The 27,603-nt window shown below is 49.9% G+C and overlaps 1 protein-coding gene across 5 annotated transcripts in view; it reads left to right on the forward strand.

Annotated features, from left to right (window-relative positions):
• Window positions 1–8,047: 8,047 nt before the first annotated feature.
• Window positions 8,048–27,603, forward strand: part of DRP2 (dystrophin related protein 2) — a 29,347-nt gene continuing 9,791 nt past the window's right edge. Inside the window, exons 1-11 of one of the 5 annotated variants that reach the window (XM_042040023.1) lie at window positions 8,048–8,130; window positions 16,551–16,687; window positions 20,799–20,932; window positions 21,736–21,892; window positions 22,966–23,086; window positions 23,566–23,834; window positions 24,325–24,471; window positions 24,965–25,043; window positions 26,227–26,287; window positions 26,693–26,754; window positions 27,030–27,104. In XM_042040023.1, coding sequence (XP_041895957.1) covers window positions 16,580–16,687; window positions 20,799–20,932; window positions 21,736–21,892; window positions 22,966–23,086; window positions 23,566–23,834; window positions 24,325–24,471; window positions 24,965–25,043; window positions 26,227–26,287; window positions 26,693–26,754; window positions 27,030–27,104 — 1,213 coding nt within the window. In that variant the 5' untranslated portion in view covers window positions 8,048–8,130; window positions 16,551–16,579. Of the gene's footprint in view, window positions 8,131–8,220; window positions 8,576–13,405; window positions 13,491–16,550; window positions 16,688–18,801; window positions 18,934–20,798; window positions 20,933–21,735; window positions 21,893–22,965; window positions 23,087–23,565; window positions 23,835–24,324; window positions 24,472–24,964; window positions 25,044–26,226; window positions 26,288–26,692; window positions 26,755–27,029; window positions 27,105–27,603 lie in introns of those variants that run through there. The other 4 variants (XM_042040025.1, XM_042040022.1, XM_042040024.1 and 1 more) reach the window with 4 other exon arrangements.

A 27,603-nucleotide genomic window follows, 5' to 3' on the forward strand; every position in this document is an offset into this window, starting at 1 on the left:
CAGCAAGGCTGGAGTGATTACCTGGGCCCACTGACAGGAAAGGAGCTGGTGCAGAGCATCTCAAAGGAGCAATAGCCAGGAAGACAAGGCTTCCTGTTGCCTGGGTGCTGTTTGGAGTTTGTGGAAGGTGCAGAGCTCTCTGGCATTCCTGTCACACTGGCAGGTGCTGCCAGAGGCTTCATTTCACTTGTGAAAGATGCCCAGGTTCTTAAGACTCTGTGTGATGTGTGTAAATGAATTTAAAGGAGCTTATAGCAGAATCCTTTAGGATATACTGAATATTTTACAGTTACTGGTCCTTGAGATCAGTTCTCCCTTGGGGTTGGTGTTTGGTTGAGAAAACACAGAATTGTTTTATGGAAGACTTGCAGCATCACAGGTCTTTTTTATACCCTGTGTTGTGAAAGTATTTAAGCAGACTGTGCACAGTTTTGACATTCAAGTGCATAGGCTGGGCACTTGTAGAACTACATCAACAGGACAGATGACTTGATTTTAATCTCAGCTTTTTTTTTCTTTTCTTTCTTTTTGTTGTTGTTGTTGTTGGACAAGGTGCCTGTTTAAAATCCATCCCATGCAGCAAAGATGTGCCTTGTGTTACTGGGCACTAGAGATAACTTTTAGCCTCTTTATGCTCTGGTAACTTGTCTTTTTTGACATTTGGACATTTTTCTTCTCTTTTTTTTCCCCCCCTCTATCTGACTAGCATTGCACTTGAGTGGAAGAATGGCCCTTTTAGGGAGGAATGTGCTACTCTACCTTTTCTATTTTCTTATCTTTTTATTTTCCTGCTTGCTCTTTGCATTTGAGTCATCACAGCAAATTTTGCAGACCATTATCTGTTAAAAGCATATGCTCAAAGACTTGGCTGACCACAGCTGCTCTAAAATGGACATAGTCAAGACCCATCCATGTCCTGGTAAGTGACAAATGAGTGATTTACCTCTCGTGCCTATTTCTGCCCATTGTAAGGTAGGTGGACACTATGAAACTGTAACAAAAACAACTTTTGTTTTTTGTGCTGTGGTGTTAGTTGTCACAAGGCTTCTATAGGCTTTTGATGTAGGGGTTTTGTAATATCATAAGCAGGCCATGGCAGTGGCCATTTCAGTTTAACCACATCCTGTAGCATTGCTAGTAGCCTTTTAGCTGATTTCAAAAAGTGAGGCCTCTCCCTTTGGAACAATCTCTGAGTGGGTATTAAATAGGATTTCAAAGTACTGGGCCAGAATCCTGTCTGGGGTAAGCAGGCACAGCTCCACTAATTTCTAATGGATCTGTGTTGAGTTGCACCAGCTGAACATCTGGTCCCCAGTTCACACAACCAAAGCCATTAACCCCTCCCTGTCAGACACAGTGAGCATTCTGCATCTGAAAATCCAAATGCCTTGGGCTAGAGTTAATCCAAATTCTTCTTCTGAAGCCATGTTTGCTTCGTGTTTCTTTTCATCATTTTTATTTTGTGGTGGGACACTCATTCGTGCATCTTCATGCATCAGAGTCTATTGCCCTTTCTGAGAGAGCTTGCTCTGAAAGAGTTAATAATTTCAACCTGTTTTCAGCTGGAATGAAGAAACTGGTTCCTCTGTATCCCTGCTTTCTATTCTTTTGTTGGCCTACTTCCCTCTGCTTGCATTTTGCATTCCTAATGCCATGAATAAATCAGGACCCAAGGATTTAGAAGGTGGTACAGCTGTAACCACTCAGAAAATTGAATCTGTGAGGCTTGTGCTGCAGCTCTAACAACTGCCAATATGGGTGCTCCTGAACTCTTCTAATAGCATTTAACTGCTACCAAAACAAAATTCACTTTGCCTGTTTTTCTATAATGTTTAAGATGTTTGTGCCTCTACCCAGTGTCTCCTCACTTGGTTGCCTTTGTCTTTTAGGCAAAGCTCAGTTGTAAGCCCTCTAGGGCAGGGTAATCACCTCCTGGCTGCTGTGACAAAATGGCTTATCACAAATCTGTGCACAGGGGAGACAGGAACAAGGGAAACTGTGGCATCTGACCTGGCAAAGGGTTCATTTTCTCCACAGAATCACAGCACAGTGAAACTCCTGCCTGGCTGTTGTCCTAGATCTTCTGATAACTTGTCATTAATAATGCACACTGGGCTGATTTGTAGCTCTGTGGCTCCTGAATGAGTGTGTGAGGGAGCTCTTTATGTGCTCTTTAGTCAGAGGATGCATCTAGTCTGGATGAAAAACAACAGATATTGGTAAAAAGCTTGCTCTGGATGATGAATATCTAGAAAGAACAAAGTCTTCAAGTATTTTCTTCCAGGAAAGATGATTTATGTTGTACTGATGGGTTTCCCTCATTACAGCTCTGCTTTTTAAAATGGAAGCAACAATTATGGTCAGATGAAGGTTGGATTTCACCAAACCCTGCTTTTGACCAAGAATGCCTTTTATGTCCTTATTTGGTGATGTGGTTTTGGGCACAGGATTCCCAAGAACTGTATGTAGACTTGTTAGACCTGTCCAGGTAACTATAGTTGGCAAGGGAGGTGTTGAAGTACATAAATCATGTTCTGCAAGGTGTGTATCTTGTGAGGATGCCTCTCTGCCCCTCAGCTTCCTGTCTTGTAGGAGTAAAACGTCTGCATAACAGAGGGTAAAATTTTTTTTTTTAAAGGCTTTAATCTCCAGGCTCGCCCTTGCACAAATGTAGAAACTGAAACAGTTGATCTTCAAAAAAAAAAAAAAAAAAAAAAAAGCTGCAGGTACCTACACAGGCTCTAAATACCATTTTAACCTTGGCAATGTTTAGAAATCTGTAGGCTGAGGCGTGATCCCGTTCTGCAGTTTAATGAGTGAACATGCATCAGGCAAGCTGTGGTACCTGCCAGAAACGTGACACAGGATGGGCTGTTCCAGCACAGCCTCAGTCATGGGATATTTAAGTCACTGTAACGTGGCTGAGCTCCTCAGCTTCAGACACTGGATTTAGGTTGCAAATTGCAACAAATACTTTGAAAAATTTTACTCTCTGCCCAAATCCTTTGGGCTCTTTGAAGAATTCAGGGATAAGCTTCTCCTGTGAACGGATCTTTTTATGTGCAGCTGTCTCCCCGTGCAGTTTGACTCACTCTGCTCCAGTGTCTGTGCTGCCTGTGAGTGTGATCTCTGCAGGAAGAGGCTGCTCTCTGCAGGTTTCCTCCCAGCCCTCTTTCCAGAGTCTCTAGGCCTGTAACATCCCCATCATGGTTTGTTGTACACGGATCACTAAGCAGTTTCCTTTCTCTTGGGGCACCTCTGTTCTGTGTCAAAGTGAATCTTCAGCAGCTCCTGTGTGATTGCTTTCCTGCTCCTTTGTGTGCACGGCCCAGTAAATAAGGAGGGGGGGTGGAAAGCACGTTGTAAGCGTGTTGACAGCTTTTGAAGAACAAAACAGCCCCTGAAAACTGCCTTGTCTGCCTTACCCTCTTCTCCTGCATGGTTTTGCTTTCTTTTCTACCATTTTCTCCTTTCTCTTTTCTTTCTCCATCTCTTCCCCCAAATTCTTTTACGCTGTTTTGATACCCACCCCTCTTTCTTTTTTTTTCTTTTTCTTGCTGCTCTGAAAAGATTTCCTCTCTCCCCTTTAGCCTCTATATTTCTCATTTGGGGGGATTGTTTCAGTGCCTGTGTGGGAACAAATGAAAAGGGGGATTCATTCTGTTTCTGAGTGCATGACAGCTGTCTGCCTGTATCAGTTCTCTGCCCATTCTTCTCTCTCACCCCAGGTACCATGTGTTTAGAAAGTACCCTGCTGTTTTTCTAAATGCTTTCAGCAGGATAGAATCTGCTCTGGGAAGGTTTTTGTGATTATTGATGCTAGCAAAAGAGGTATCGTTATTTATTTTATATCAGTTATTTAAAGAAAACAAACAAAAAAGCCCCCCAGGATGGTACAATATCCAGTCAACTAAATTCTTTTCTTAGGGCCCTAATTCTAGTTTTGTTCCTTCTTGTTGAAGAAAGGCTCTTTGTGCTCTGCTCCCAAGCCTGCTGGCCTGTCTAATGTACTGGAATTGGTGGGCAGGTCTGTCCCTTTGTGCAAGATCTGTTCCTATGGCTTCCCCTTCACAGGTAGGCACAGCACAACCACTGAGATCCATGATCCTGCATCAAAACAGAGCTACAGCTCTTTGGATGTGGACAGCTGTGAGAGAACCCAGCCCTGTCTGATGCTTTAATTAGGAGGAAACCTGGAGGAGGGAGCCCCATGTCTCAGGAAAACAGGGATTTGTAGGCTCTTGGGGAGAAACTTGATTTCCTCAAGCCATAAGGGACCTTGTCCTGTCTCACAAGCCTTTCACCAAACTCTTCTTCAGCAGATGGATCCGGAAGGGCTGTGGGTGTATGGCTCCAGGGAAAGTGCTCCTCTTCTTGGTGTCTGCCTGTATTCTTCTTTTAACAAGGATAAGTCTACATTCTGTTCCTGGGTAAAGCATCATTCTCTAAAATACTTTAATTGGGATGAATTGATAAATTTGAGCTTTACTCCAAAAGGGAAAGAATGTACCAAAGTTTCCAAAGGATGATAACAATACTTCCCCTTCTGTACTAGGGGATGTTCCTTCTCTTTCAGGAGATTTGATGTTTCAAAGGAGAGAAGAGTAACTGCACATTTTGGGAACCAATTCCCTGTGACAAGGACTATTTTAGAAGATAAAGTTAATTGATGGGAACTTATGGGAAGAAAAATATAAAAGTAATAGCCTTTCATTATATTGAACCCTGAAGTTTTGTGTTGAAAATGTGAATGCCAGAATTTTAGTTAATGTTTTTATTTGGTTGGTAATGCAAGAATAATTAATGTGATGGATGTTCCAGTTTACAAGTGATTAATAATGGCTTTGTACATGGCGAATGTGAAACCATTTAGGCTGAAAGCAGACACAGCCCTTATTTCTAGCTTTTAAAATTTTCAAACTAAAAATACTGTCAGTCTCTCTCTCTCTATATATATATGTCAATTTTATGTTCAAGCCTTATAAAACCTGTCTTAATTTTTACCTATTGTATGATTGTACACTGTATTTAGCACTGTGCCTATTGAGATGCTCCTGTTGGGTGGGTGGACATTGTTAGTTTTCCTAAGGAATGTTAGCTAACAAGGTACATATTTGCTGTTTCATAAAACATAAAATGCCTGAAATGTTTTATTAGGGGAAGACATGAGGTAGGTTCCACTGTATCTTCTGGAAGGTCAGCTCTTAGAGTTCCTTGGGAGATTTTTTTTGGCTTAAATTCTCTTCAGAACTCAAAGCACACCAAATTTAGCCTCTCAGCTCAGAAACCTTCCCATACACTTTAAAAAGTTGTAGTGCTTATGTGAAAACTGCGATTATGACACATCCGAGTTGGTCTCCCTCATTCCCTTTGAGTTCTGAATTCCTCCTCTCTTTGCCCTAATTATATCCTTAAAACAGAAAGTATTGGGGGACTTGGGAAGATGTTCCCAGCCCTGGAAGCAACTCTCCCAGCAGAAATTCTGCTTTGTCTCATAATTTAAACTAAACTGACACAAGAGATTTTTTTTTTCTCTAGTGCATTTTGCTGTTGTTGAGGAAGATGAAACAGGAAAGCCTTGGAAATATGACTGCCTGACAAAAGATTTTGGGAATATGAAAACTACAGGCAACATCGAAATGAAAGCCACTTTTGAAATACCAGGTCTTAGTTACTGAACAACTGGAAAACAATGGTATGGCCACTGAAGATAATCCCCTCTTGATTGAACAATACCCTCTGCTTGCAGGCAGATCCAAGGGTCAGAGCAGACCCTACTAGCTCAGCAGAAGGGGTCCAAAGAGTAGTTTTTAGAAGTTAAGATGTAACACTCTATGGTAATATAAGAACTCTTATAGGCTGTATGTAAATGCTATAGGATTTGTATCTTGTATTAGATTGGTTAGTGACAATTAGAATATTCAGTACAGAAGATGATTTATTGTATTGTAACCAGGACTTCAGACATTCTCTATTCCTCTCTTCCACTTCTACTCTTACTTCCACTCTTGCTCTCACACCCTCTCTCTCTCTCTCTCACCTGCTTACTCTCTTGGGCCTGCTCAGAGCTGAGTCAGGCAGCTCTGAGCAGTGCCCCTATACCCACGTCTTTTACAATAAACCGACTGTGTCCCAAGACCTGCCTATAGAGATCTCTCCATTAGTCTCCGTCTCCGTCCCGAACTCACCCGAAACCTACATGCTGTCCTTAAACAATCAATAATTTAGGATGCTTGTACTGCAAAGCACCTTGTCTTTGTGGTTCATGCTGTCTGTTCACATCTCTGTGCTGATGTCTGTCTTGTGTGAATGTGTAACTTGGCTTGATATGTTTATCCATGTTGCCATGTCCCTGACAGATGCTGGTGGTGACAGACACATGCTGCCATCGATTTGGCCATGTCTCTCTGGAGAATGGTGGCTTTGGAGTTGCCTGGACAGACTCTGTTGTTATTTCCCCCCTCACTCTCCTAATTTAGCCCAGGACTTATTATTTGTGTGTGTGCACAAAAATAGCCCAGCAGAGTCTCTGCTCGTTTCTGTCTTCTGATCCATATCTGGGGTTTTTTTTTTTGTCTAAATAGAGCTTTCCAGGAGGGATTTTGTTACACCAGTACAGCTGTTGTGGAAGCAGAAGCTACTGAAGAAGCTTTTAAGAGCAGAAGGTGTGGAGTGAATAAGTATTCTCGGGTCGGTACTGGAAGTGTTCAGTGTTGCTCCTTTTGGAACCAACGATATGGAGGCTGCTATTTAAAAATCTTTCAGTGTAGTTCCATGAGTTTTCTGTGCCCCACTTTGCTCTGCTCCTGACTCCTGGTGCACCCATCCAGGAGGAAGGGAGAACTTCCTTAGGGTCAGCAGCCCACCTGCTGCAGGTTCTAGCTGGTACCATCACAAGGAGCTCACTGGTTTCTTGAGGACTCTCTCAAACATATTTTACACAAGATCAGCTGTATTTTGAGTTTTAAAACTTCTCCAGGTTTAAACAGGTGGCCTGGAAAAGCTTTTGATCTGCTCACATCCCCATGGTGTGGCACTAAAGTTTTGCTCTGTAAGGTGCCCAAACTGGCTGACAGGTGGCTGTGGGCTCCCCACCCTGCTGGGCACAGCCCTGGAGCAGGTTGGGTCCTGTCCCTCTGAGCAGCACCATTTCCTGACCATCGTCCCTCAGCTCACAGGAAGCCTTGTGATGCTGCAGGGAGTTTGCCAGTTGTTATTTCCATTGCTGGCTTGGCCAGAAGTGATTTTTCAGGAATGTAGTGGAGTTGTGAAGCTGTTACACAGCTGGGTCTGAGTGAGCCAAGTGAAGCTGCATTTTAGGATACACCTGAGATGGGGAATAAATGTATGAAAATGGAAAATGTTTACAAACAGCACTGATATTTCTGGATAACGTGACTGTATGAGCAGAAAATTAACATCTTTAGTCTGTCAACTCTGGGGAAAAAAGGGCTGTAAGGCTCATTAAAGATTGTTCTGACAAGGACCAGGAAAATTTTATTTCCCGAGTTTTAATTTTCCCATGGAGAGGCTGACACAGTCTAGTGCTTAAAACACAGAGCTGGGATTAGATTTGAATCCTCTTTCTTACCAAGTAATTTAATTCTGTTTCTTTTTGTGTTGTATGAGAATAACATCAGTGGTGACTTGAGCGGTTTGAAATCCTTGGGTGGAATGATCTGAAGAACTCTAAACTCTTATCTATGGACCAAAATCCCAACTCTGTGTCTGTTTGTGTCCTCATCCAAGCTAGCAGCTCAAATCCTCCTGTTTCTTGTGAGCTGAGACAAGATACCCTGACATTTAAAAGATCTCCCCAGCCTGGAGAATTGGCTCCTTCCTTTACTTCTTTTTCTTTTCTAAGAAGAATAGGAAGCACATCCAAAATTAAGCGATAATCCTATTTTTGCTCCTTTAATTTTAAAATGGGCTATTCTTAGATTATAAAATCTTGTGTCAGATAACCACAATTTGGGTAAGGAAGGAGGCGAATGTGTCTGGCATTTTCCAGCACGCGCGTGGCCATATCTAACCTAAAACGAGAGACGCCAGCCCCGAGAGGCGGTGGGAGATGTCGGCGAGGAGTGGGAAGCGTGTCTGAGCCCAGCAGCCCGTGTCAGGTCTCCAGAGGTCAGACCACGGCGCTTTCTGTGTGTTTGTACATGTCCCCTCCTCCCTTTTCTTTCCCCCTCTCCATGTGTATTTTGTCTCCTCCTCCTCCCGTGCGTGCCTGTCTTTGCATCTCCACTCTTCTCCCTCCCCTCCTCCGGATCGATCACCGGCCGAGATCTCCACAGGGCCGGGCACTCGGTGGGCTCGTCCTTGTTCCCCGCTGTGTTTTGCCGAGTCAAGGGTGTCTCTTTGGAGGCTCGGCGAGATGCTGCTCGTGGTGATGTGATTGCATAGCAACACAGCAGCCGGGGCGGTGGAGGAGGAGAGGCAGCGTGCGGCAGCGGTGCTCAGCCTCAGCATGCATCCCTGTCACAGGGACTCCTCTGCTGATTCACACACACAGCCCCTCTCCCTGCTCCCGAAGCCCGCTGCCCCTGCGTCTCAGACCTGGCGGACTCGGAAGGTAGGCCATGACAAAATTTGTTTCCCACTCAGATCCTGGCTGGGCTGGAAAAACGGGAGAATTTGGACAGATGGCTAAGCTCGGAAATGCGCTCTTTGGGGGTGTGCGTGTGTGTGTGTCCCTTCGCAGCAGCGCTGCCCATGCATGTGCGGGTGAGGAAACTTGCGGAGAAGAAAAGAAGGGGTGTCAGGGTGAGAGCAAGAGAGGTGGCCAAGACCATTTCCCCAAGGGAGAGGCTAGGGACCAGTTCGGGATGCGGATTCCCGAGGCAGACAACATCCCGGTTTCACCGGCTCTGATGCTTTGCACATTGAAGGCTTATTTACCCTGGCAGTGTTTCTGCCTGGGCTGAAGGGCTGCTCCGGGCAGGGTGCGTGGTGGCCTTCTAGCATCTTCCTGGGAGGATTAGGCAGCAGGGCAAGGCAGGGACCCAAATATTCCTCACGTAGTAAGCAAGGATCAGCCCACATTCCCAGGTCTGCCCTTTTCATTCACTACCTTACACGGTCCAGCCTTGCTCCTTTATGTGTCCGCCCTCCCCTCCCCCAGCTTCTCCCCAGCCCCTTTCACTCATCGTTCCTCCTCGGCTCTCAAGGTCTTCTGTTGCCACCACTGACCTTCCCTTGGATGCAGGCAGCCCTGACCGACTGCAGAATCGCCTGCAGGAAGCACAGGACCTTTCCTGCTCCCCAGGGCTCAGCACTCTGCCTCCCTCTCCCTGCCAGACAGGGCTGTGGTTCCTCAAGATTTAGTGCCACTGATTTTTACAGGTCCCCAGTCCAGCCTGTTTCCTTCAGCCTTCCCTCCAGCACAGCATCACACAGCTGTGGAGGTCCACTGGTGGATGTGCCAGCGTTGTATTTGTGGGGTCTCAATGCTGAGATTGCCCATGTGCAGTGACAGGGGTGTGGAGCAATTACTCCCACGCCCTTAAATACCATGCTTTCTCCGGGAGAAACCAGTGTTTGTTTGTATTTTGGGTTTTAGTGTTGGAAAAGAAAAAGTCTAGTCGATTTTTTTGTCAGTTTGTTTTCCTTGTGCCCTAAATCCAGGGTCCCTCACACCTCTCCTGCTGCTGCTCACCTCTCTGTCTGGACCCGTGAGAGTTCTTGCTTGATTATTCTCTTTAATGGCCTTTCCTGCCCGACCACAGGGCTCCTGTTGAGGAAGCTGTGTGAGGTCCCAGCCACAAGGTTCAGTTGTGCCGGGAGAGTTTCTGTTCTCCTGGCACCCATGCGTGGCTCGTGTGCCCGCCGTGGCTCTGGTGCCATCTCACACCCATCCCCTGCCAGCTCCCCGTGCTGAAAGCTGCTTTCTCTGCTGCTGTGGGAGTTGGCTGGGCAGGGCTCTGGAGACAGCAAGGACGTGGTGGCACTCTGGAAAGGACCTGGACCATAGTCTCATTTTGCAGCAGTGTCCAGGAATGTGGGTGCCCGGAGTGTTGGGAGGGGAAGCGTCAGAGTGGGTGCTGTGATGTGATGCTGTGTTCAGGTCCTGTCTGTCAGCTGGAGGAGCTGAGGGGAGGACCCTGTCTCTGGGTTAATACCTGAGGCAGATCAGTGCTGCTCTCTAAAACTGGCTGGGACTGTAGCTGTGAATGGGGCTGCTCAGGTTGGAGTGGCTCTTTGCAAAACTAACCAAAGTGAGACAGGGAAGGGATTAAATGAATGGGCTCAAGCAAAAGCCCTGAGTTCTGGAGACATATGGTGAATTTCTGAATATAATCATGTTTTGAGAAATATATTCAAGGCTTCCACTCTAGCTTGGATGTCTGTGATAAAAGCATGAAAGAGGAATTATAAGTCTCATGAAATAAGACATACTGACCAGAAAGAATTCAGTCTTCAAAACCCCCTCATTTTTATAGGTATATAAAGATGAAACCAATCTTTTCAGAATTGAGCCAAAATAGCTCCATCCCATTTTCCTTTGCTGTTTCCCTTTGCATAAGAATAAGATCACTCTGAGACATCTCAAGCAGGGAAAGGAAACGTGGCTTCATGGGGCACACAGCCTGGTCATAAAATTCATGGCCTCAGAAGGCCAGAGAACCTTGTGCTTTGGCAGGGAGTTTATTATAAAGACAACCTTGGGGGCAAGGCAGAGTATTCATTTTAGAGAAATAGGTGCCAGCTTTAGAGTGAGAATGAGAAGCAGAGTGCCAAGGAAGCCAGGAGTGAACAGTATTGCCTTGGCCATCATAACTGAGTGTGGGTGTGCTCTTCCCACTGTTGTTGATCAGTTACACAGCGTGGCAAATGGGTGATGTGCTTTTCACAATGCAGCAAAACTTGTCTCCTGCCTTCAGCAGCCAGGAAGGGAAAGTTCAGGTGTTTAGAGGAGAAAGACAAAGACAAGACTTGAGGTTTTTACTGGTTTAAATCAGCAGTTTTCAGGGCTACTGGAGCCAAGTTTCTGAAGAAGTGGGTTCAATTTTTATGCTTGGTGTGACCTTCTTTCAGTCATTAAGCAAGTGATTTCCCCCCTACCCTGCTGTCCCTTTTGAGAAGTTGCTGCTTCCCCTTCTCCTGCTCCTTCTGTCTGCCAGGTCTATCAGGCAGCAGCTTCTCTGTGTCCAGCACAGCAGGGCTGTGGGCTCACAGCTGGGTCCTCTGCCTGCTTGAGTCATTATTTCAGTACTTTAATCTGCTAAGAGATGGGAAGAGTTCCTAGGAAAAGTGAGCTTTGGAGGGAGCAACTTAAAACCCAGCTGGGAGCCTGAAATGACATGCAAAAGAAATTTAGGTTTTTCAATCTTCCTTAAAAAATTCCCGTAAGTTATTTTTGAGCAGAGAGAGAGGGGTAGTCAGTTTTGCATGACCATGTTGTGGGCATACACCCACACTCACCTGGTGAGGTGGGGACATCATCATCACAGTTTCCTAGTGCAAAGCCAACTGGTGAAATTTTTCAGTTTGAGATTGTGTGAATGTGTATGTTCTGTTGCTTGGGAAAATGGAGAGTGAGTGAGCCAGGGGAAGGGATGCTGCTTCTTTATTAAGATGTGTGGCACCTGTTTATCCACTGAATGAAAATAATGTTTTGGTTATGATCTCAGAGTCCAAGTGGCCATTTAAGAAAGGAGCTCATTAGGTGTGAGAGTCCCCACTTGGCCCACCCTCAGTGAGTAACACATCATCTGTGCTGCTTGCTCACTACCAGATACAACAGAGGTTTTATGTTACTTCTTATGGACAGGTGCTTAATTGAAGCACCCTTCATTTTAATTAATGAAGGGAACCAGGTTCTTTGGTTGAAGTGCAGTGTGAAGCCCAGTGGCACCTTTGGCATCTGGGATATTTTAGCCCTCACTTGATGGGGTTGAAAATGCTCCCACATGTGGAAGATTGCTGATAGTCCCCTTTTGTGGTACACAGGAGCATATAACAACCAGGAGAATGCTGGGATGATTTTTTTGTGGGAGTGTGTTTGGGTATCTATTCCTGGTTTGTAAAGAGATGGAGATTAAGGGCCCACGCTCTGAGAGGGAACTGTGTTGTTTTTATGTTGATCCCAGCAGGACAAAGGTTTCCTCTCTCTCACCAGACCTTGACCAGTGGGGTCCTGGGAAGTAGGTCGTCTGGCCCTTGATCTCAGACTTAAATTATTTACTTACAAGTGCAGAAAACAATTTTTGCTGAAACAGGATGTGTTGTTAAGCTGTCGAGGGAGTCCTGCTGTCTGACAGCCTGGGAATACTGCCTTTGTTAGCATCTACATGGGAGCTGAACTCTGAAATATCCACAAGCCTCCCACCTTTCCCCTTAAAGGACGCTGAACATGCTGAGCTGAAATGTTATTACTTCTCTGTACAGTAAGTTAAACAACAACAAAGTCATTAACATTTCCAGCAGCAGGGAACATGTTTGTATTTCCACTCTCCTCATGGAATAAAGGCTGAGCTGAGCTGCCTTGCCTCAAGATGTTCCCATATTTTTTTCCTTATAGGCCAAGATCTGAAGTGGAAAGTTTCAGGAAAGAATGTTTTGGAGGGAATTAGCAATTCAAAGCATAAATTGTGTGATTGAGAGACCTCTTGACCTATTTGCTGTACTTGCTGCTGTTATATGTGGTAGAGAGCTGGAAATTCAACACCTGACATTACACTCTGCTTCCTGTGACAGGTTCCTGATCCTGGGGGCTGCTTTTAGCCATGGAGATCATCTGCAGTGTGAATTCCTTTGATGTTGGGGAGAGTTTGGATATGGGTTTGTATCAGGAGGATTTTAAGCAAATGCAGCAAAATTGCAGAATACTGTGCACCATGTGCGCTGGTGGTGGCAAAGCTCTCACCTTCCTTTTGGCTGGGATGGAGAAGAGGTGCTGCAGGAGCTGGGACACAGCCTCTCCTGCCAGCCAGGGATGCTGCTGCAGCAGGTCTGTAAAGCAGAGAGAGCACAGAGATCCCTGAGTGGAGCACAGAGATCCCTGAGTGGAGCACAGAGCTGGGTGACAGAGCTGAAGCAGAACTGGTTGAGCAAAGGCCATTCCAGCTGCCTTTGTCAGACTGCCTGGAGAGCAGGGAGTGGGACATGCTCTCCAGTGCTGAATTTGTAACAGGTACAGCTCATGTAGGAAGAGGGAAAAGGGAATTATTTTGGTTTTAATACACCCGAATGCCCAAGCATTCGGCCGTTGAAATGTAACATCAAGATTTTTGGCTTTCTTATTTTTCAACTAGAGGATCATCAAGGTCTCAACTGTGGTAGTGGCTTGGGTACTAAAGTGTTTGGAAGCTGTAACACGGCACTGTGGAACATGTACTGCTTCATTTCTTAGGGTGTACTGGGAGCAGAGGCAAGTGTTGGGTGCTTTTCATGTGGGAGGATGCAAAACAGTGCAAGGCAACGAGGTTGTACCTGATCCTTCTGAGAACTGATCTGACCACCTCTGTGGGACCTCCAGCAAAGACCAGGTGAGAGGCACCAGTGGAAGAGGTTTCCCTCCTTGCTGTCTCCACTGTGTGAGGGGAGTGCCCCAGTCCTGCTCCATGGTGACTCTACAGCTGCTTCTTGTGGTGTCCACCTGTGGAAATTCTCACCTGCTTCTGCTCACCTGAGCCTTGATGATTGTTCTGCTTGCACAGAAGTGTGCCCAGGGGACCAAGCTCACTTCATATCTGTTTGAACAGCCTGACCACTTTGTTCCCTGAGTCCTCCAAGGGAGGATCTCTCAACTCCTTTTCCAGTAGAGGTTTGGAGTAGGCTGTGGGGATGATTAGCTTTTGTTGTCAGCACTTTAAATCTGATTTGTGTGGTGTTGAACCTTGGCTGTCATTTGCTGGGCCTCCAGCACCAACCTAAAGCAGAGTGCAGAAGCTGAATGGTGGTGTGGGAGAGGCAAAGTGGATCACAGGTTTGGCTCTTGACAGGCGTAGGCATCAGGCAATAGGAATTTAGCCAGGAAGCATCCACAAAATCTCTACTCCACAGGGTGCAGCCCCAGACACAGAGCTGTGCGGAAGCACTAAAGTAGAAGTGCCACAACTGGAGCCGTTTTGTGTGCCTCAGCAGAGAAGCAGAGCAGATCAAGAGCATTTCTCCTTGCCTGGTTCCAGCAATAGCAGGGAATTTGGCAAGGGGTCATACGGAGCTGTTGGCTTGCCTGCAGACGTGCCTCTCCATCTGGTTGTCTCTCTCTCCCCCTGAATGTCCTCCTTTGTGCTGGCTGCTGTGCAGCTCAGTTAGTTCCACATTATCTGGGTTCTCCACCTCGGGGCTTTGTCTTTGCTCTTGCAGAGTGGCAAGGGGCGGCCGAGCCACTGCCCTCCACCCTGCACTGGTGTTTGTGGCAGGACGTGACTGGGTACTGCCCTTTGCTTGGCACTCGGCTTGTTGTGTGACTGCTGCCTTGGACAGGCCTTAGTTCCCTGTGCCATCTGTGACCTGATGGGCCTTGTCATCCCTGGAGGAGTTGAAGGAGCCCAGCACTCAGGCGGTGCAGCAATGGCTGTTCTTGTTTCCATGATGCTGGCAGGGAGCCTGGAAACCCTCCACGTCCTGCACATGGGTACCTGCAGGGCACGGGTTACCCACCCCTGTCTCAGAACTGCACCTGCAAGTGCGTGCAGATCTGTCACTGAGAAAACACAGTCACAGCAGAGCTCGTCACCTTCCCAGTACTGCTCCTGTTCTGCAGTGCTGGTGGCAGGAACAAGGGGCCAGGCTGTGCTGGGAGGACTGGGAGCAGAGAGCCCCTGTGTGTGGTGTTGGAGGGCTGGCTGAACTCGTCTGGCCAGCACACATCACTGCAGTTTCACTGCCCTGTGCTGCAGAAAAACCCAGGCCTCAAGATGGCAGCTCCAGTGAGACATCACAGAGCCTCACTGGCAAAAGCCATGGATTTCCCAGTCCTGGGGAAGAGCTCCGTGGCATTCCTCTGTTAGAGGCTTAGAGGAAAAATACCTTTTCCCACCCTGGGAATTGTAGCTCTGCTAGATTGTGTCATTCAAAGGTCATTTAGAGGAACAGAGGCCAAATGACACAAGCACTGGAGGAAGAGGCGGTGGTGTTACCTTCTGTCAGAAATTTCCTATACTCTTGGAGTTGGGTAAGGTGAATTTGCCCCAGGGGGCTGGGGGGCTTTGAAGACCCTGAAATTCCTAATTATAAATGTGGGTCTCATAATCCCCTTATAATCCCCTGCCTGCACGGGGAAAGGAGCAGGGATGCACAGCCTGCAGTGTTCATTGGTGCTCCTGGGCAGGAGAGGGAGAGGACAAGACCTTGGATTGTCAGCATGCTGGAGAGCTCAGCACAGGCTGTTCTGCTGGAAAGGGAGAGAATTATGGCTGTAAAAATCGCTAAGAGATTAAAAAAAAGTCGTAACAGGATAGTCTCTTCTCTTAATGTGTGTAATGGAGGGGAGAGAGGCAGTGAAAGCTCAGGCAGGGGCGTGAGGGATGTGAAAGTGTCAGAGACGGGCAGCGTGCACAGGGCCGGGGGGATTTCTCCTCAGCCGTCTGTCCAGTGTGGCTGCTGTCAGTGCAGGATGTGCTGCCTGCTCCTGCCCTGCCAGGGCCAAGCAGGAAGATTCCCAGCTGTCCAGCTGAGCTGGGTGTGAAGGAGCCAACAACCTTCTTCCATCAGCATCATTCATTCCCCTGAAAGCAGCCTCATCTCCACGCAGACGTGAGCTCTGGCTGCTGGAGCAGGTGATTCTTTTACCTTCTAAAAGTAGGAAAGCAGTCACCAAGTTTTCTCTGAGCTTTATTTCTCATGGCTTTCTGTAAAGCCGAGATGGTGCTGGCAGTGAGATAAATCCCTATTTTAGCTCATTTAGAGTCCAAACAACAAAACCCAGCAGCACTGTGACCAGAGGTCGCATTTCTGATCTATGGAATAGTCAAGGGGCCACTGCTAACTGGCTTTACAGGTCATACAGTTCAAAAAATGGGGATAATGAAGGGAATTTTATAGCTCATAATGAGTAAAAACTCATAAAAAGCTAGCTCACAGTATGAGATACATGAGGCTGGGGCTCTAGGCAATTTCCCTTCTGAATAGAAAAGGAAAAAATATGTTTGAAAATGTTGTCTGTTATGGGGATATGTCTGTTCTGCCTAAACATAAGTTGTTCTGGATTAAAAACCATGCTGTACCACCTGCTAGGAAGAACATGAATGTTATCTCAACCAAAGCTAGCACATTGGTCATGACGGTGATAGCCCCTCTCCCTCCCTTTAAACCATGGGCATCTCGTACCGTTCAAGAAACCCAACCCTTTCCAAAAATACACTATAGTCTGTGGGACTTACTAACAGCATGTCAATGCAGCAAATTGCATAACCAGGTGCAAAAAAAGAGTTGGATGTTTAGATGAAACAAGATTGCAACACCAGTAGAAGTATATTAAATTTAAAATGCTTCCTTTTAGTCTCCAGCTGCCGTGGCAGCAGCGCTCCGGGCAGCTGGGAAGGGGGTCAGCTCCATGAGGAGGTGCAAGCTGACCCAGGGACTCTAACGCTGCTTTTCAGGTGCTCCATCCCCATGACCATCAGTTCTAATGCAGCCCCTGGTGATGCAGGAATGGCTCTACGTCCTCCCGCGATGTCCTGAGTGGCACATCCCGGACCAGGCGCAGCACAGCAGCACTGCCCGCCCGCTGTCTCAGGTAAGAGCTGGGCTCTGGGAGTCTTTCTCGTGGCAGCTTTTCGCAGAGGTTGCAGATTTCTGTGGGACACACCAGGCTCTCTGGTGGCAGGGAAGGCTGCCAGCCCCAGCCCCGCCGTCGCCCGCACTTAATGAGAGCGGGCGCTCTCCTCCAGCGCTCCGGCTGCAATGTGTTTCCCAAAGCAGGGGAGGAGAGACAACCTGAAGGGCTGAATTTCAAGCCTCTTTCACAATAAAGAGCGAGAGGCTACTGTTAACAGCTCTTGTGTATTTGGTTGGGGGTTTTTTTCCCCTGGAAACTTGGAAGAATGTCAGCTTTTTGTGAAAATGTAGGTTTCTGCTCTTCCTGGTTGCAGAGAAGAGCTTGGAAATAAGCCCCTGGTGGATGCTGTAAGGCAGAGAAGGAGTCTGACCTCTTTCTAATCTCGTTCTCTTGAGGGACAGATCTTGGTCTCCCTCCTCCTTGCCCCAGGGTCTCTGAGCCCCAGGCCAGGTTCCTCACCAGAGGGGAAGGAAGGTCTGGGGACCTCGGGTAAATAGCAGAGCAGAGTGAAGAGCAGAAAGGTGTGCTGGAAACTGTCTGCAAAGCTGCCTGCACTCTCACTGAGCTGTCAGGAGCTGGTTTAGCACCTTTAGGGTGGGGAAATGCTGCCTTGGCTCTGCCAGGCTGTGGATCCCTCTTTGCCTGTAGCTGCTGGTCCCAGGGTACCTCTCACCTGACTGGAGACTGATGGACAGTGCCAAAGGTTCCTTTGGGCACTGGCAGTGTTCTTCCCAGGACAAATGAGGTCCCAGCTCTGCCTTTTCCTTTTTCGGTGTGCTTCCAGCATGAAAAGCAAAGGCTGAGCATGAAAAGCAAAGGCTGAGCCTGACGTTTCTCCCTACTGTGGCTGACCATCAGCCTCGATCCGTCCGGCCTCAGAGAGCTCCGGGAGGAAGGCAGAGCTGTCTCTGGAGAGGCTCTAGCATGCAAGAATGAGGCAGGGGGCAGGCTCTTGGTGGCTGAGTCAGGGTTTATTGGCCCCAGGGTGGCTGTTACAACGCTGCCGCTGGGCCAGTGCACGGGTGGTTGATAAACAGCCCAGCAAATGAAGTGGGGAGGGAGAGATGAGCAGGGAAATGTCTTTCCTGACCTGCCTGAGCAGCCCAAGCCTCTGTGAGGGGATCAGAGCCCTTTGGGATTTGCTGGGAGAGAGAAGGGGAGCAGGAGTCAGAGCAGTGTTAATGACAGTCCACTTCGTTTGAAGGTTCTGCTGTTACCACCTAGGAAAGAGCCTCCCTCTCTTGTCCGTGCTAGTCCTGAAAGCTCTTGGCAGGCTGCAGACAGCCCATTCTCAGCGGTGTCCCGGCCTCACTGAAGCCCCCTCCTCCAGTCTGGCAGCTGCTCTCCCATCTGTTGGAGCCGAGAGGTGGTGAGGAGAGGAGCTGGCTGTGCTGGTCCCACAGGGAGGGACAGCACCCGTCAGATGTGCAGGCAAGGAAGGAGGGGAAGAGAGGGAGAGATACTGGGAGCTTTTCTTTCCCTCCCTGTAGGTGGAAGAGAGCATGATAAAAATTCTGGGCGTCAGGACTGTGGGGGACACAAGAAGCCAGCCCAGAGCTTTCTGGCAAAAAGAAACTATTTGCACTTGGTCCAGGCTGGCATGAACATCTGCTGGTACCCAACACTGTGCTGGAGCACGTGGGGGACAACAAGGGCATCTTTGACTTTTTTGGGATTAGATCTCAAGAACCGATTTACCTTCTGGTTCACTGAGACTTGATGGGATAATTTCCTAGATAAATCTCTTCCCTGGCAAACACCCCTGTCTGCTGTGTATGTGCTCCAGCATCTGAGCCAAGGTCTCTGCTGGTCATCCCCTTTGCCATGCCCTTGCAGGGATGCATCTTCCCCAGTGCCCAGAGCAATGACCCTGCACACACCTGATGTCCCACGCGGGGTTGCCCTGCAGCGGGCAGACCTCTGCCCCCCTTGTGCTTTGGGGGCAGCCACGGGGTTAAGGCAGGTTGGAGGCTGCTGGAATGCCACTGGACAAAGCTGGGATTGAGGCTGGCTCTGAGGCGCTGCCGCCTCCCTCCACATTCCTGGGGGGTCAGTGCTCGGGGCGCCCAGCTCTGCCGGGCACCCGGTGCCTGCCCGCTGCCCTGCTGGGTGCTGCCGCTGGCAGCCGGCGGGGCGGGAGGCGATGCCCACTCCTCCGGCGGATCTGGGGCTGAGCATGGAGAGATGCGCTTGCCAGAGCCTGCGTGAGTGTTCTGTGCCCGAAAATAAACCCGTTCCGGGGTGGAGGGGGAGTGAGGGTCCAGGCTGGGGCTCTGGGGAAGGGATGCTGAGGGGATGCTCAGAGGGAAAGCACTTATTTCTGCCTCTGCTTGCTCGCAGGGGTTTTGTCTGAGGGAGGCAGATGTTCAGCACCTGCTCTCTGCTTGGTCATTGCTACGGGGTTATCTACTGGGTTTGGGAGTTGCAGGCGTGGTGGGCTTTTAACTTATTGAATAAGGCTGGGAGGACTGTGTTGTCTGCAGAGCTGTGCTGCAGTTGCACCCAGGTAGAGCTGATCCCTTCCTTTGGTATCCCCTGGGATAGAGGGGAGGGCTGGAGCATTCCCTGGCAGTGCCTTGGGACTGACCTACTTCAGTGCCATGCGGACTTGCACATGCAGAGTATTGACTTTTCTATGTGCAAGCAGCAGTTTTAGCTCGAGTGGATTATTATTTGTGGCCCCAAGAATCCTGTGAACTCTGTGGGTGATGGTTTTCTCTGTTTTCTTGGTGTTTTTGGAGTGGTAGGATGGGGAGGCAGAGAACAGCCTGTTGGATGTTTTTAGATGAATCAAACTTAGCACCAGTCTTGGCGATCATTTGATTTTTCTCTGAGAACTGGTGTGGAGGGGGTATTTTTAGCTGTGCAGCCAAATTCCTTGTCTGGTTGTTTTCTCCTGCCTGTTGTTTTCCTCGGCTTGGCTGAATCTCTTCTCCAGACACCTCCATGAGTCCTTGGACAGCACAAGTGACAAGTATTTACACATTCCCCTTCGAAGAGCTGCTGCTTTTCCCCCAAAGGCAGCTGCCCTTATCTGGCCTGTTGTATGCTCTGTTTAGAAAGTACTAACACATTTAATTATGGTTGATTAAGCACCTGGGGATAATTATCTCAAGCGAGCTCTAATATCAAAGCAGCAGTCGATCGAAATGCTGCTATTTCTCCAACACAACTCATTGATGTCTCACTTATGGGAATGTGTCCATGTGTTTTACTTAACAAACTGTGTTTTTTGGAGAAAAAATCCCCTCTCCCTCGCTGAGTCCTGTGTGAGGGGCTTCTGATCCTGTGTGTTGCTGTCACCAGCACGTGCAGCAGAGTGCACCGTGAGCAGGGGCAAGATACAGTGCTAAAGGCTCAGGAGAGGATTCCAACAAGGATTTGTTGTCCAGGGATCAGCACCCAGTTTTTCCAGCTGAGTGTGCTTCCTTCGTGTGGCTGGGTTAGGATTTGCTGTCATCTCTCCATGGCCTCTCGCAGCACCCTTCCCACGGCTGCTCATTCTGGAGAGCTGCGGAGGAGAAGCAGCATCTGTGGAGGAGAAGTGGCTTCTCAGATTTGCCATGCAGGCAGGGAATATCCTGAAGCCTCTGTAGAGGAGCAGGTGGCAAGTCCCAGTATTGGGGATGGCATAAAGGATGTTGGCAGATCCCCTCGGTGCCTAGGAACAGCAGGATCAGCCTCTTCTCTAAGCACAGCAGCCCTGAATAATACGGGAAAAATTATCATTAGCCCCACAGGCACTGTGACACATAAGGACCAGCTCTGGCTTAACAGCTCTCAGTGAGATAAGCTCATTGCTGGATAACTGAGGAGAGCAGGAGATGTGCAGTAAGCCCTCCCTTCGACCTTTGCTCTTAGTGCTGCTGGAGCTGGCACTGCATCCTTCCTCCAGGGACCACCAGGAGTTTCCTGGGAGCTGCTAGCAGACCACTCAAGGAGCAGGGCAGCCCCTTGAGAGTTGAAAAACCAGTCAGGGTTAGTACAGAGCAGGGTGGGTGTCCCCAAGCAGGTTCCCAAAGCACCAGGCAGTGATCTCTGGGTGCAGCGTGGTTCTGTTTCCGCCCAGGTTGAAGCCTCGCAGGATGGTGCAGGACCTTCGTGTGTAACCCCCCGGGCTCCAAGCAGTGCTGCCGGGCCCCAGGCCCCTCTGGAGATGAATCTTTGCTGGAACGAGATCAAAAAAAAATCCCACAGCCTTCGGTAAGAGTCCTGCCTGGAGCAAGCTCCGGGCTGCCCTGGCCTTCCAGCCTTGCCTGCTGCTTGTGATTGTCAGGAGGTTTTTGAACTTTTTTGCTTGATGAGGCACATGAATGCACAGTGACCTTGGCTCGGCTCCCCTTCTGGTCCACAGACTTTTGAATCTCCTTATGCTGGAAAGCATCTCCCCCATTTCTACCCATCCTGTCCTCTCGTCCCTCCCTGCTTTCACTCCTGCTTGCTTTCTTCTGTCTCTCTATCCTCTGCCACCTCTGCAGTTGTCTCTTTTTGCCCCAGGGCTTTGTCTCCACCTGCTCTGTGCCTGTCCCTTCACTGGGAGCCCTCTCCACTGTGTGAGGGGAACATGCCTTCCAGACTGTCAGAGCTTTTAGCTCCACAGCCAGCACGACAGAGAGCTTAACTGGGGCATGTTAATTGTCTCCTGCCTTAATCCAAGGCTCCTGGAAGCTGCCCAGACATGTAAATGCCATCCCAAGCCCCCCATGCTAGCCAGAGCAGTTCTGACCCACAGGCAAACATGGAGTGACTGTCCTCTGCTCTGGGCTCCAGGGTGAGGAATAGCTTCAGTTTCCTGTTCCCAATGCCTCCGTGCTTCACCCCACCTGGCAGCGTAGCCTCTCTGCTGGCTGGGGGTCATGCACAGCCCATGCTGAGGTGTGCTGCCAGTCACTGAGGAGGTCCTGGGGGTCAGCACCCAGCCACGGTGCTGTGCTTCCCCTCCTCAGGGAACCTGCTCCTCTCCTGTCTGTCTATCTGCCATCTCACTGTCCTTGCTCTCCTGCCAGGGCTCGGCTGGAGGCCTTCTCTGACCACAGTGGGAAGCTGCAGGTGCCTCTGCAGGAGATCATCGACTGGCTGGGGCAGAAGGATGAGGAGCTGTCGGCACAGCTGCCCCTGCGGGGCGATGTGCTCCTGGTGCAGCAGGAGAAGGAGACACACGCGGTACGTTCCTTGTGCCTCCTGGTCACTGCTGGGATGGGTTTGGGGTGGGCAGCCCAGCCTGGGACCCGTGCCTCATGTCACTGCCCATGCCACAGCCTGTGGGTGCACCAGTCCTTGACTGTCTCCACCTCTGCTTCCTGAAAAAGGCAGAGCCCATCTGGTTTTAGACAATAAACCCACATTACAGCCTTGAGTCACCTGCAGCTGGTGGTGAACCCTGCCATTTGTAGTGGCTTCCCTAAGTCCTACCTCTTCCTGGCCTCTGCTTTTGGGATCCTGGGGCCTGAGAAGGCTGCTTGGTCTAGGGGCAGTCCTGTGGCTGGAACAGAGTGATTACTGAACACATTATCATCATATCTAAAGCTGGGCTACACTCAGACAGATCAGAGTTTCCTGCTCCCATGTTCACAGCATTTTCTTCTCACTGCCGGTAGCTGTTGGGCTTTAGTTGTTTTTACCTTGAAAACAAAAAGAAAATGTTTACTGCTGCTATCCCTCATTCTTGATGGAGCTTCCCTGGTGCACAAACAGCCCATCCAGCAGGCAGCACTGGTGTGGGAACTGCAGTTGGAGGGGAGGAGAGGACAGACTAAACCAGCGTGCCTCTGAAGTCTTCCCTGGCAGATGTGCTGCTTTGGGGCATCCTGCTGTTCCTCTCCTTGCTCCTGCAGCAGCTGGACCTGTTGCTGAGCGGCTGCTGGAAGGACTGCTAGCGTGGCCATGCTCTCGCTGCATGAGTGAGGAGTGTCTCCAAGCAGTGCCCCTGAAAGCACCATAAATAAAACAGTTCCTCTTGTGCAGCCCTGGCTCAGACACACCATTTTGGGCTCTCTGTTCTGTCTCCCCACTCCAGCAAAGCTGCAAGCCAAACCTCTGCAGGAGCCACCTTCTGGCAGGTGGTCATTCCATCCCTGAACTGCAAAAATATTTCTCTTAACACTGACTTCTTTCTGTGTGTCCAGTGAGGTTTGGGCCTTGGGGTGAATAAATCACTGCAGCATTTGGCAAGGGGGTAGCCAGGGCACAACTTTCTGCCTCAGCCTGCTGTCTCATCCCTGTGCTCTGCTCTCCAGGCTTTCATGGAAGAAGTGAAGTCTCGGGGACCATACATTTACTCTGTCCTGGAGTCAGCACAGGCTTTCCTTTCCCAGCACCCATTTGAGGAATTAGAAGAACCAGCTTTAGAAAGCAAAGGTCTGTGGAGTTCCCCTTTTTTCCTCTGGTTTCCCAGCTCCTCCTGGGCTGGTCTGGAGAGGGTGGAGTGGAGGTGGCTGGTGTGGCACAAAGCTGCACATCAGTGCTCTACCTCACACCACCATGCCCAGGCTGTGCCCAGTCCTTTGGCCAAAGGTCAGACTGGCACAGGAAAAGGCAGAGGCTCCTGGTGCAGTCCATCATGAGGGGGGCATCTCATGAGGCAGCACCACATGTGCTCTGGGGTGGGTTTTTAAAAGGCAGCATGGCTTCTGCCGGTGAGGATAGAGAAGCTGGATACCTAGAGGAGCTGGTGCAGAGATGGATACTATTACTGCTTGTTTTCCTTCCCTTTTCCCAGTTTTCCCTAGATTTTTTAATCTCCCATTTCCCCGTCCTCTCTCCATCCCTTGCCCCACTCTCCTCTGGGTTGGGCTCTCATTTTGGATCCCTGTTCCCCTCCTGCTTTGCCTTCACAGATGTGTCTCCCCGGCACCGGATCCAGAACATCAGCCGCTTTGTCTGGAAGCAGGCGAACGTGGCCAGCGAGCTGTGGGAGAAGCTCACGGCCCGGTGCGTGGACCAGCACCGCCACATTGAACGGACACTGGAGCAGCTGCTGGAGATTAAAGGGGCTATGGAAGAGCTCAGCACGACCCTGGACCAGGCTGAAAGCGTGAGGGAGACCTGGGAACCCATCGGGGACCTCTTCATTGACTCCTTGCCAGAGCACATCCAGTCAACCAAGGTACTCCTGGCTCTGAGAAGGCTCCGGCCTCGGCCCCAGAGGTGATGAAATGCTGCTTCCCAGGAGGACAGAGCTGCTCCCATGGACTGCTCAGTCCAAGGCAGCCTCATTGCCTGGGATCTCAGGGCCAAGTCCTCCTTCCCATGGACCCCCTGCTTTGTGAGGGAGGTTTTGGCCAGCAGTGTCCTGAACAACTGGCCATGCTGAGTGCCTCGTCATGGCACAGACCTTACACAGGTACAGTGGCTCAGCATAGTTGAGTCATTGTCCCCATTGCATTTATCAGGAGTCATCTGCAGCCTGGTAGGTTTGGTTGGGTATTTTTAACCCTGCTAAGGTACCCTGTGGGAGGGTTAGTCAGCAGTGGCTTGGCAGCCACTAGCCCACCCTAGCTTGTAGCAAAGGAATCGGATCCAAGTCCTGGCTGCTCACCTGCTTCTTTTCCTTCTTACCCTGCTCTGTGCTTGTGTCCCTGGGCATTGGACTCCAGCTGTTCAAAGAGGAGCTCTCCCCTGTGAAGGATGGGGTGAAAGTGGTCAATGATCTTGCACACCAGCTTGCCATCTCAGATGTCCACCTGTGCATGGAGAATTCCCGCACCCTGGAGCAGATCAACACCCGCTGGAAACAGCTGCAGGTGGGAAGGAGTCAGGAGCAAGCACTGCAAACAAACCATGGGCAGGAGGATGCTGGGAAGGGCTGTCGCTGCTGAGCTTCAAGGAGGATAAAGTAAGGTTTGGCACAGCAGGGATGTTCCTGGAGGAGGAGAGCATCAGTTCAGTGTGAGGAAAGTGGTAAATCTGCAGAGATCTTCATTGGGAAAAGGCAGTGGGAGGAACAAAGGGAGAATCAGGATGTGTTGGTGGAGGGGGTCAGTACCAGCTGTGACTGCTTTGATGTCTGTGAGAGTGTGGATGCAGGTGAGCTGGAGATGTGGCTGTGCTGCCTCAGCCTGTGGGAGGAGGTGCAGAGGGTTTAGCAGGCTGGGGGACACAAATACCAAGATAGGAGAGGAAGGAAGAGCATCTGTATGCTGGGGCATGTCTGAGTCCACCCACAAGCCTTCCTGAATGGGTCATCAATCCCAAATGCCTGCTGGACTGCCAGTGCATTATTTTTCCATTCTCCAGGCCTCCATAAACGAACGCCTGAAGCAGCTCCAAGACGCCCACCGGGACTTTGGACCAGGCTCTCAGCACTTCCTCTCCTGTACGTGAGCGGGTCCTCCTGCCTTCTGCCATGAGGTTGCCTCTGCAGAGCAGCCTGGGCTGTGGCACAGGAAAACAGGGTGCAAAGTCCTGTTGCTGAGGCCAGAGCCACGCACGAGGCTGGAAAAGGGCCCAGGCTGGTGCCCGGTGCACAGGAGCCAAAGCAGAAGGCATCTCCAAAGTTGGCATAGTGCTGCCTCACCTTGTGGGACCAAGGGTGGGACGTGAGTGTGGTTTCCCTTCAGAGCACAGAGCTGTGACACTCGCAGCAGCAGCTCCCAGGGGACACCAGGACTGTGTCAGCCTCAGAGCAAGACAACAGATGGCAGGAAGAGGCCGTCCCTCAATTCCCGTGTTAGTTATTTGGAGGTTAAAAATGTGCATTTTCAGGAGGTTTTCATTCATGTGGTGAGGTAGAGGGGTGCTGTTTCTACATATCAGAGCTGTTGGCTGACAGCTCTCAGACCTGCAAAGGGTGGGCAGCAGGTTGTGCTCCAGAGCCTGGGGTCTGTCCTTGGAAATGCTGAGCCCTGCAGAGTCTCTGGATGTCAGTGGGATTTGTTGGCCTGTGCTTCTCTGCAGACTGTGTACTCCTATCTGAAGGGAAGGATAACTTTTCCAGTTGCTGGAATTGATACACTGCCTGTGAAAAAGGAAAATAACCGAGGGTCATGCAATGGCTTCCATCCTCTATACAACACAAGCTGGCAGGCAACTGGTGTAGGATGAATCCTCATCCTCCCAAGATACTGCAGCTGGCACACAGAGCAGGAGTAACAGGAGCAACAGATGCTTCGGGTGTCTGAGCCAGGCCATAACAGGCAGTGCTGTGTCTGTGTGCCCAAATCTCATCTGCTATGAGCCCTGCCCACTGGTGGCCATAGAGTTGCCTCGGGCATCATCAAAAGCATCAGGGAGTGTGTCTTCCTGAGTTCTGAGCTCAGCCAGGTACAAAGCCCCTGTCTTGAGAGGAAAGGTGTCTCTAACAAGACCAGCAGTCTCATGCCTTTCTTATAGGCAGCATCCCCTTGCCTGCACCAACACCTCCAGCTGGTGATCTGGGAAGACACAGCCTTTCCAGAGGCACCCACCTGTTGGCACAGTCCTGCTGGGCTGGCATCAGAAACAGCATCAGCTTAGGGGAGCATTTGGTGTTGATCTGACACACGTTTCTCTCCTTGCAGCCTCTGTCCAGGTTCCCTGGGAGCGAGCCATTTCCCCCAACAAAGTGCCATACTACATCAAGTGAGTGTGTTCCCAGACACAGCCCGTGGTCTTCTCTGGCCTGGCAGGATCAGGAATTGGGGACCAATTGGGAGAGGGGGGCAGTGAACAGACTGGAGTGAGATCTCACCTCCAGTGAAGCGTGTCTTGCCCAGCCTGGCACAACCAGGCTTTCCCTGCCTGCTGGGATGCCCAAGATGAGGAGAAACCGTGGCTGGAAGGAGAGGGCGCTGGCAGCAAGTGGGGATATCCTACTGTGGGCATCCTTCATGTTGCTGTGGCTGGGGAACGTGCTCAGTGGGATGCAGCAGTGTCTGCAGACACTGAAATGCTCCCTCCTAGTGCTGGCCAGGTCCTTTTTTTAATCTCTCGTGGCAGCTTTTGTTTACCAGATTGACTCTTGGTCTCCATCTATTTTCCTTCCAGCCACCAGGCCCAGACGACGTGCTGGGACCACCCAAAGATGACAGAGTTGTACCAGACGCTGGGTAAGGAGGCTGTCACAGAACCATTGGAGTAGTATCTGCCTCTTTGCAGCATGGGGTGCACGTGGGATTCCCCCAGGCCACCTGCTCCCCTCTGTGGCGCAGGGTCCCCCAAAGCAGGGGGGTGTGACCCCTGCCAGGCTCTGCTCCTCACCCTCCTGCACGTGCTCTGCTTCTGCTGGTGGGGCTGGGGTCTGGGCACTGCAACTGCTGCTTCCTGCCCTGGAGATAAGGATGTTGTGCCGTGGTTTTATTCTTGTTTTCCTGTGTCGCTGCAGCGGATTTGAACAACATCAAGTTCTCAGCTTATCGGACGGCCATGAAACTCCGGCGGGTGCAAAAAGCCCTTCGATGTGAGTGTGGGAAGGGTTTCCCTCCTGCTGGGTCTCCCTCAGTGAAGGCATTAAACTAACACAAGCTTTTATCAGCACATCAAAGGCAGGAGGCACCAGGGGACAGGTAGCTGAGGCGAGAAACCGGGAAGATCAGCCTGGGAAGCTGAGCAAATCCACCAGTCTGTGACAGTGCCTTTCTTTACAGGCTTGGGGTGGAAATGACTCAGGGGCAGGTGTTAGCCAAAGGGATCTGAGAACAAAGTGGTCCAGCTCAGAGTTACAAAGCCGTGGGATCAGGCAGGAGCTCACCAAGGAGCTCCAAAGGAGCATGGAGAAGGTGTGGATGTAAGTGAGAGATGAAACCAGCCTCACTGGCAGGGACAGAGAGGGCTTCACTGCTTAAAGAGCAGGGAGGGAGCCAACAAACCTGGCTTCTGCACTGTTGGTGAAAACTGGAGGATTAGTAGCTGGGTTAATATGATACGACAGGAGTTCAAACATCTCTCCAAGAGGTAGC

This window comes from Corvus kubaryi, unplaced genomic scaffold (assembly GCF_017639235.1).
Source record: "Corvus kubaryi isolate FWS band 111438036 unplaced genomic scaffold, C.kubaryi_AGA036_p1.0 37395, whole genome shotgun sequence".
Lineage (NCBI taxonomy): Eukaryota > Metazoa > Chordata > Aves > Passeriformes > Corvidae > Corvus > Corvus kubaryi.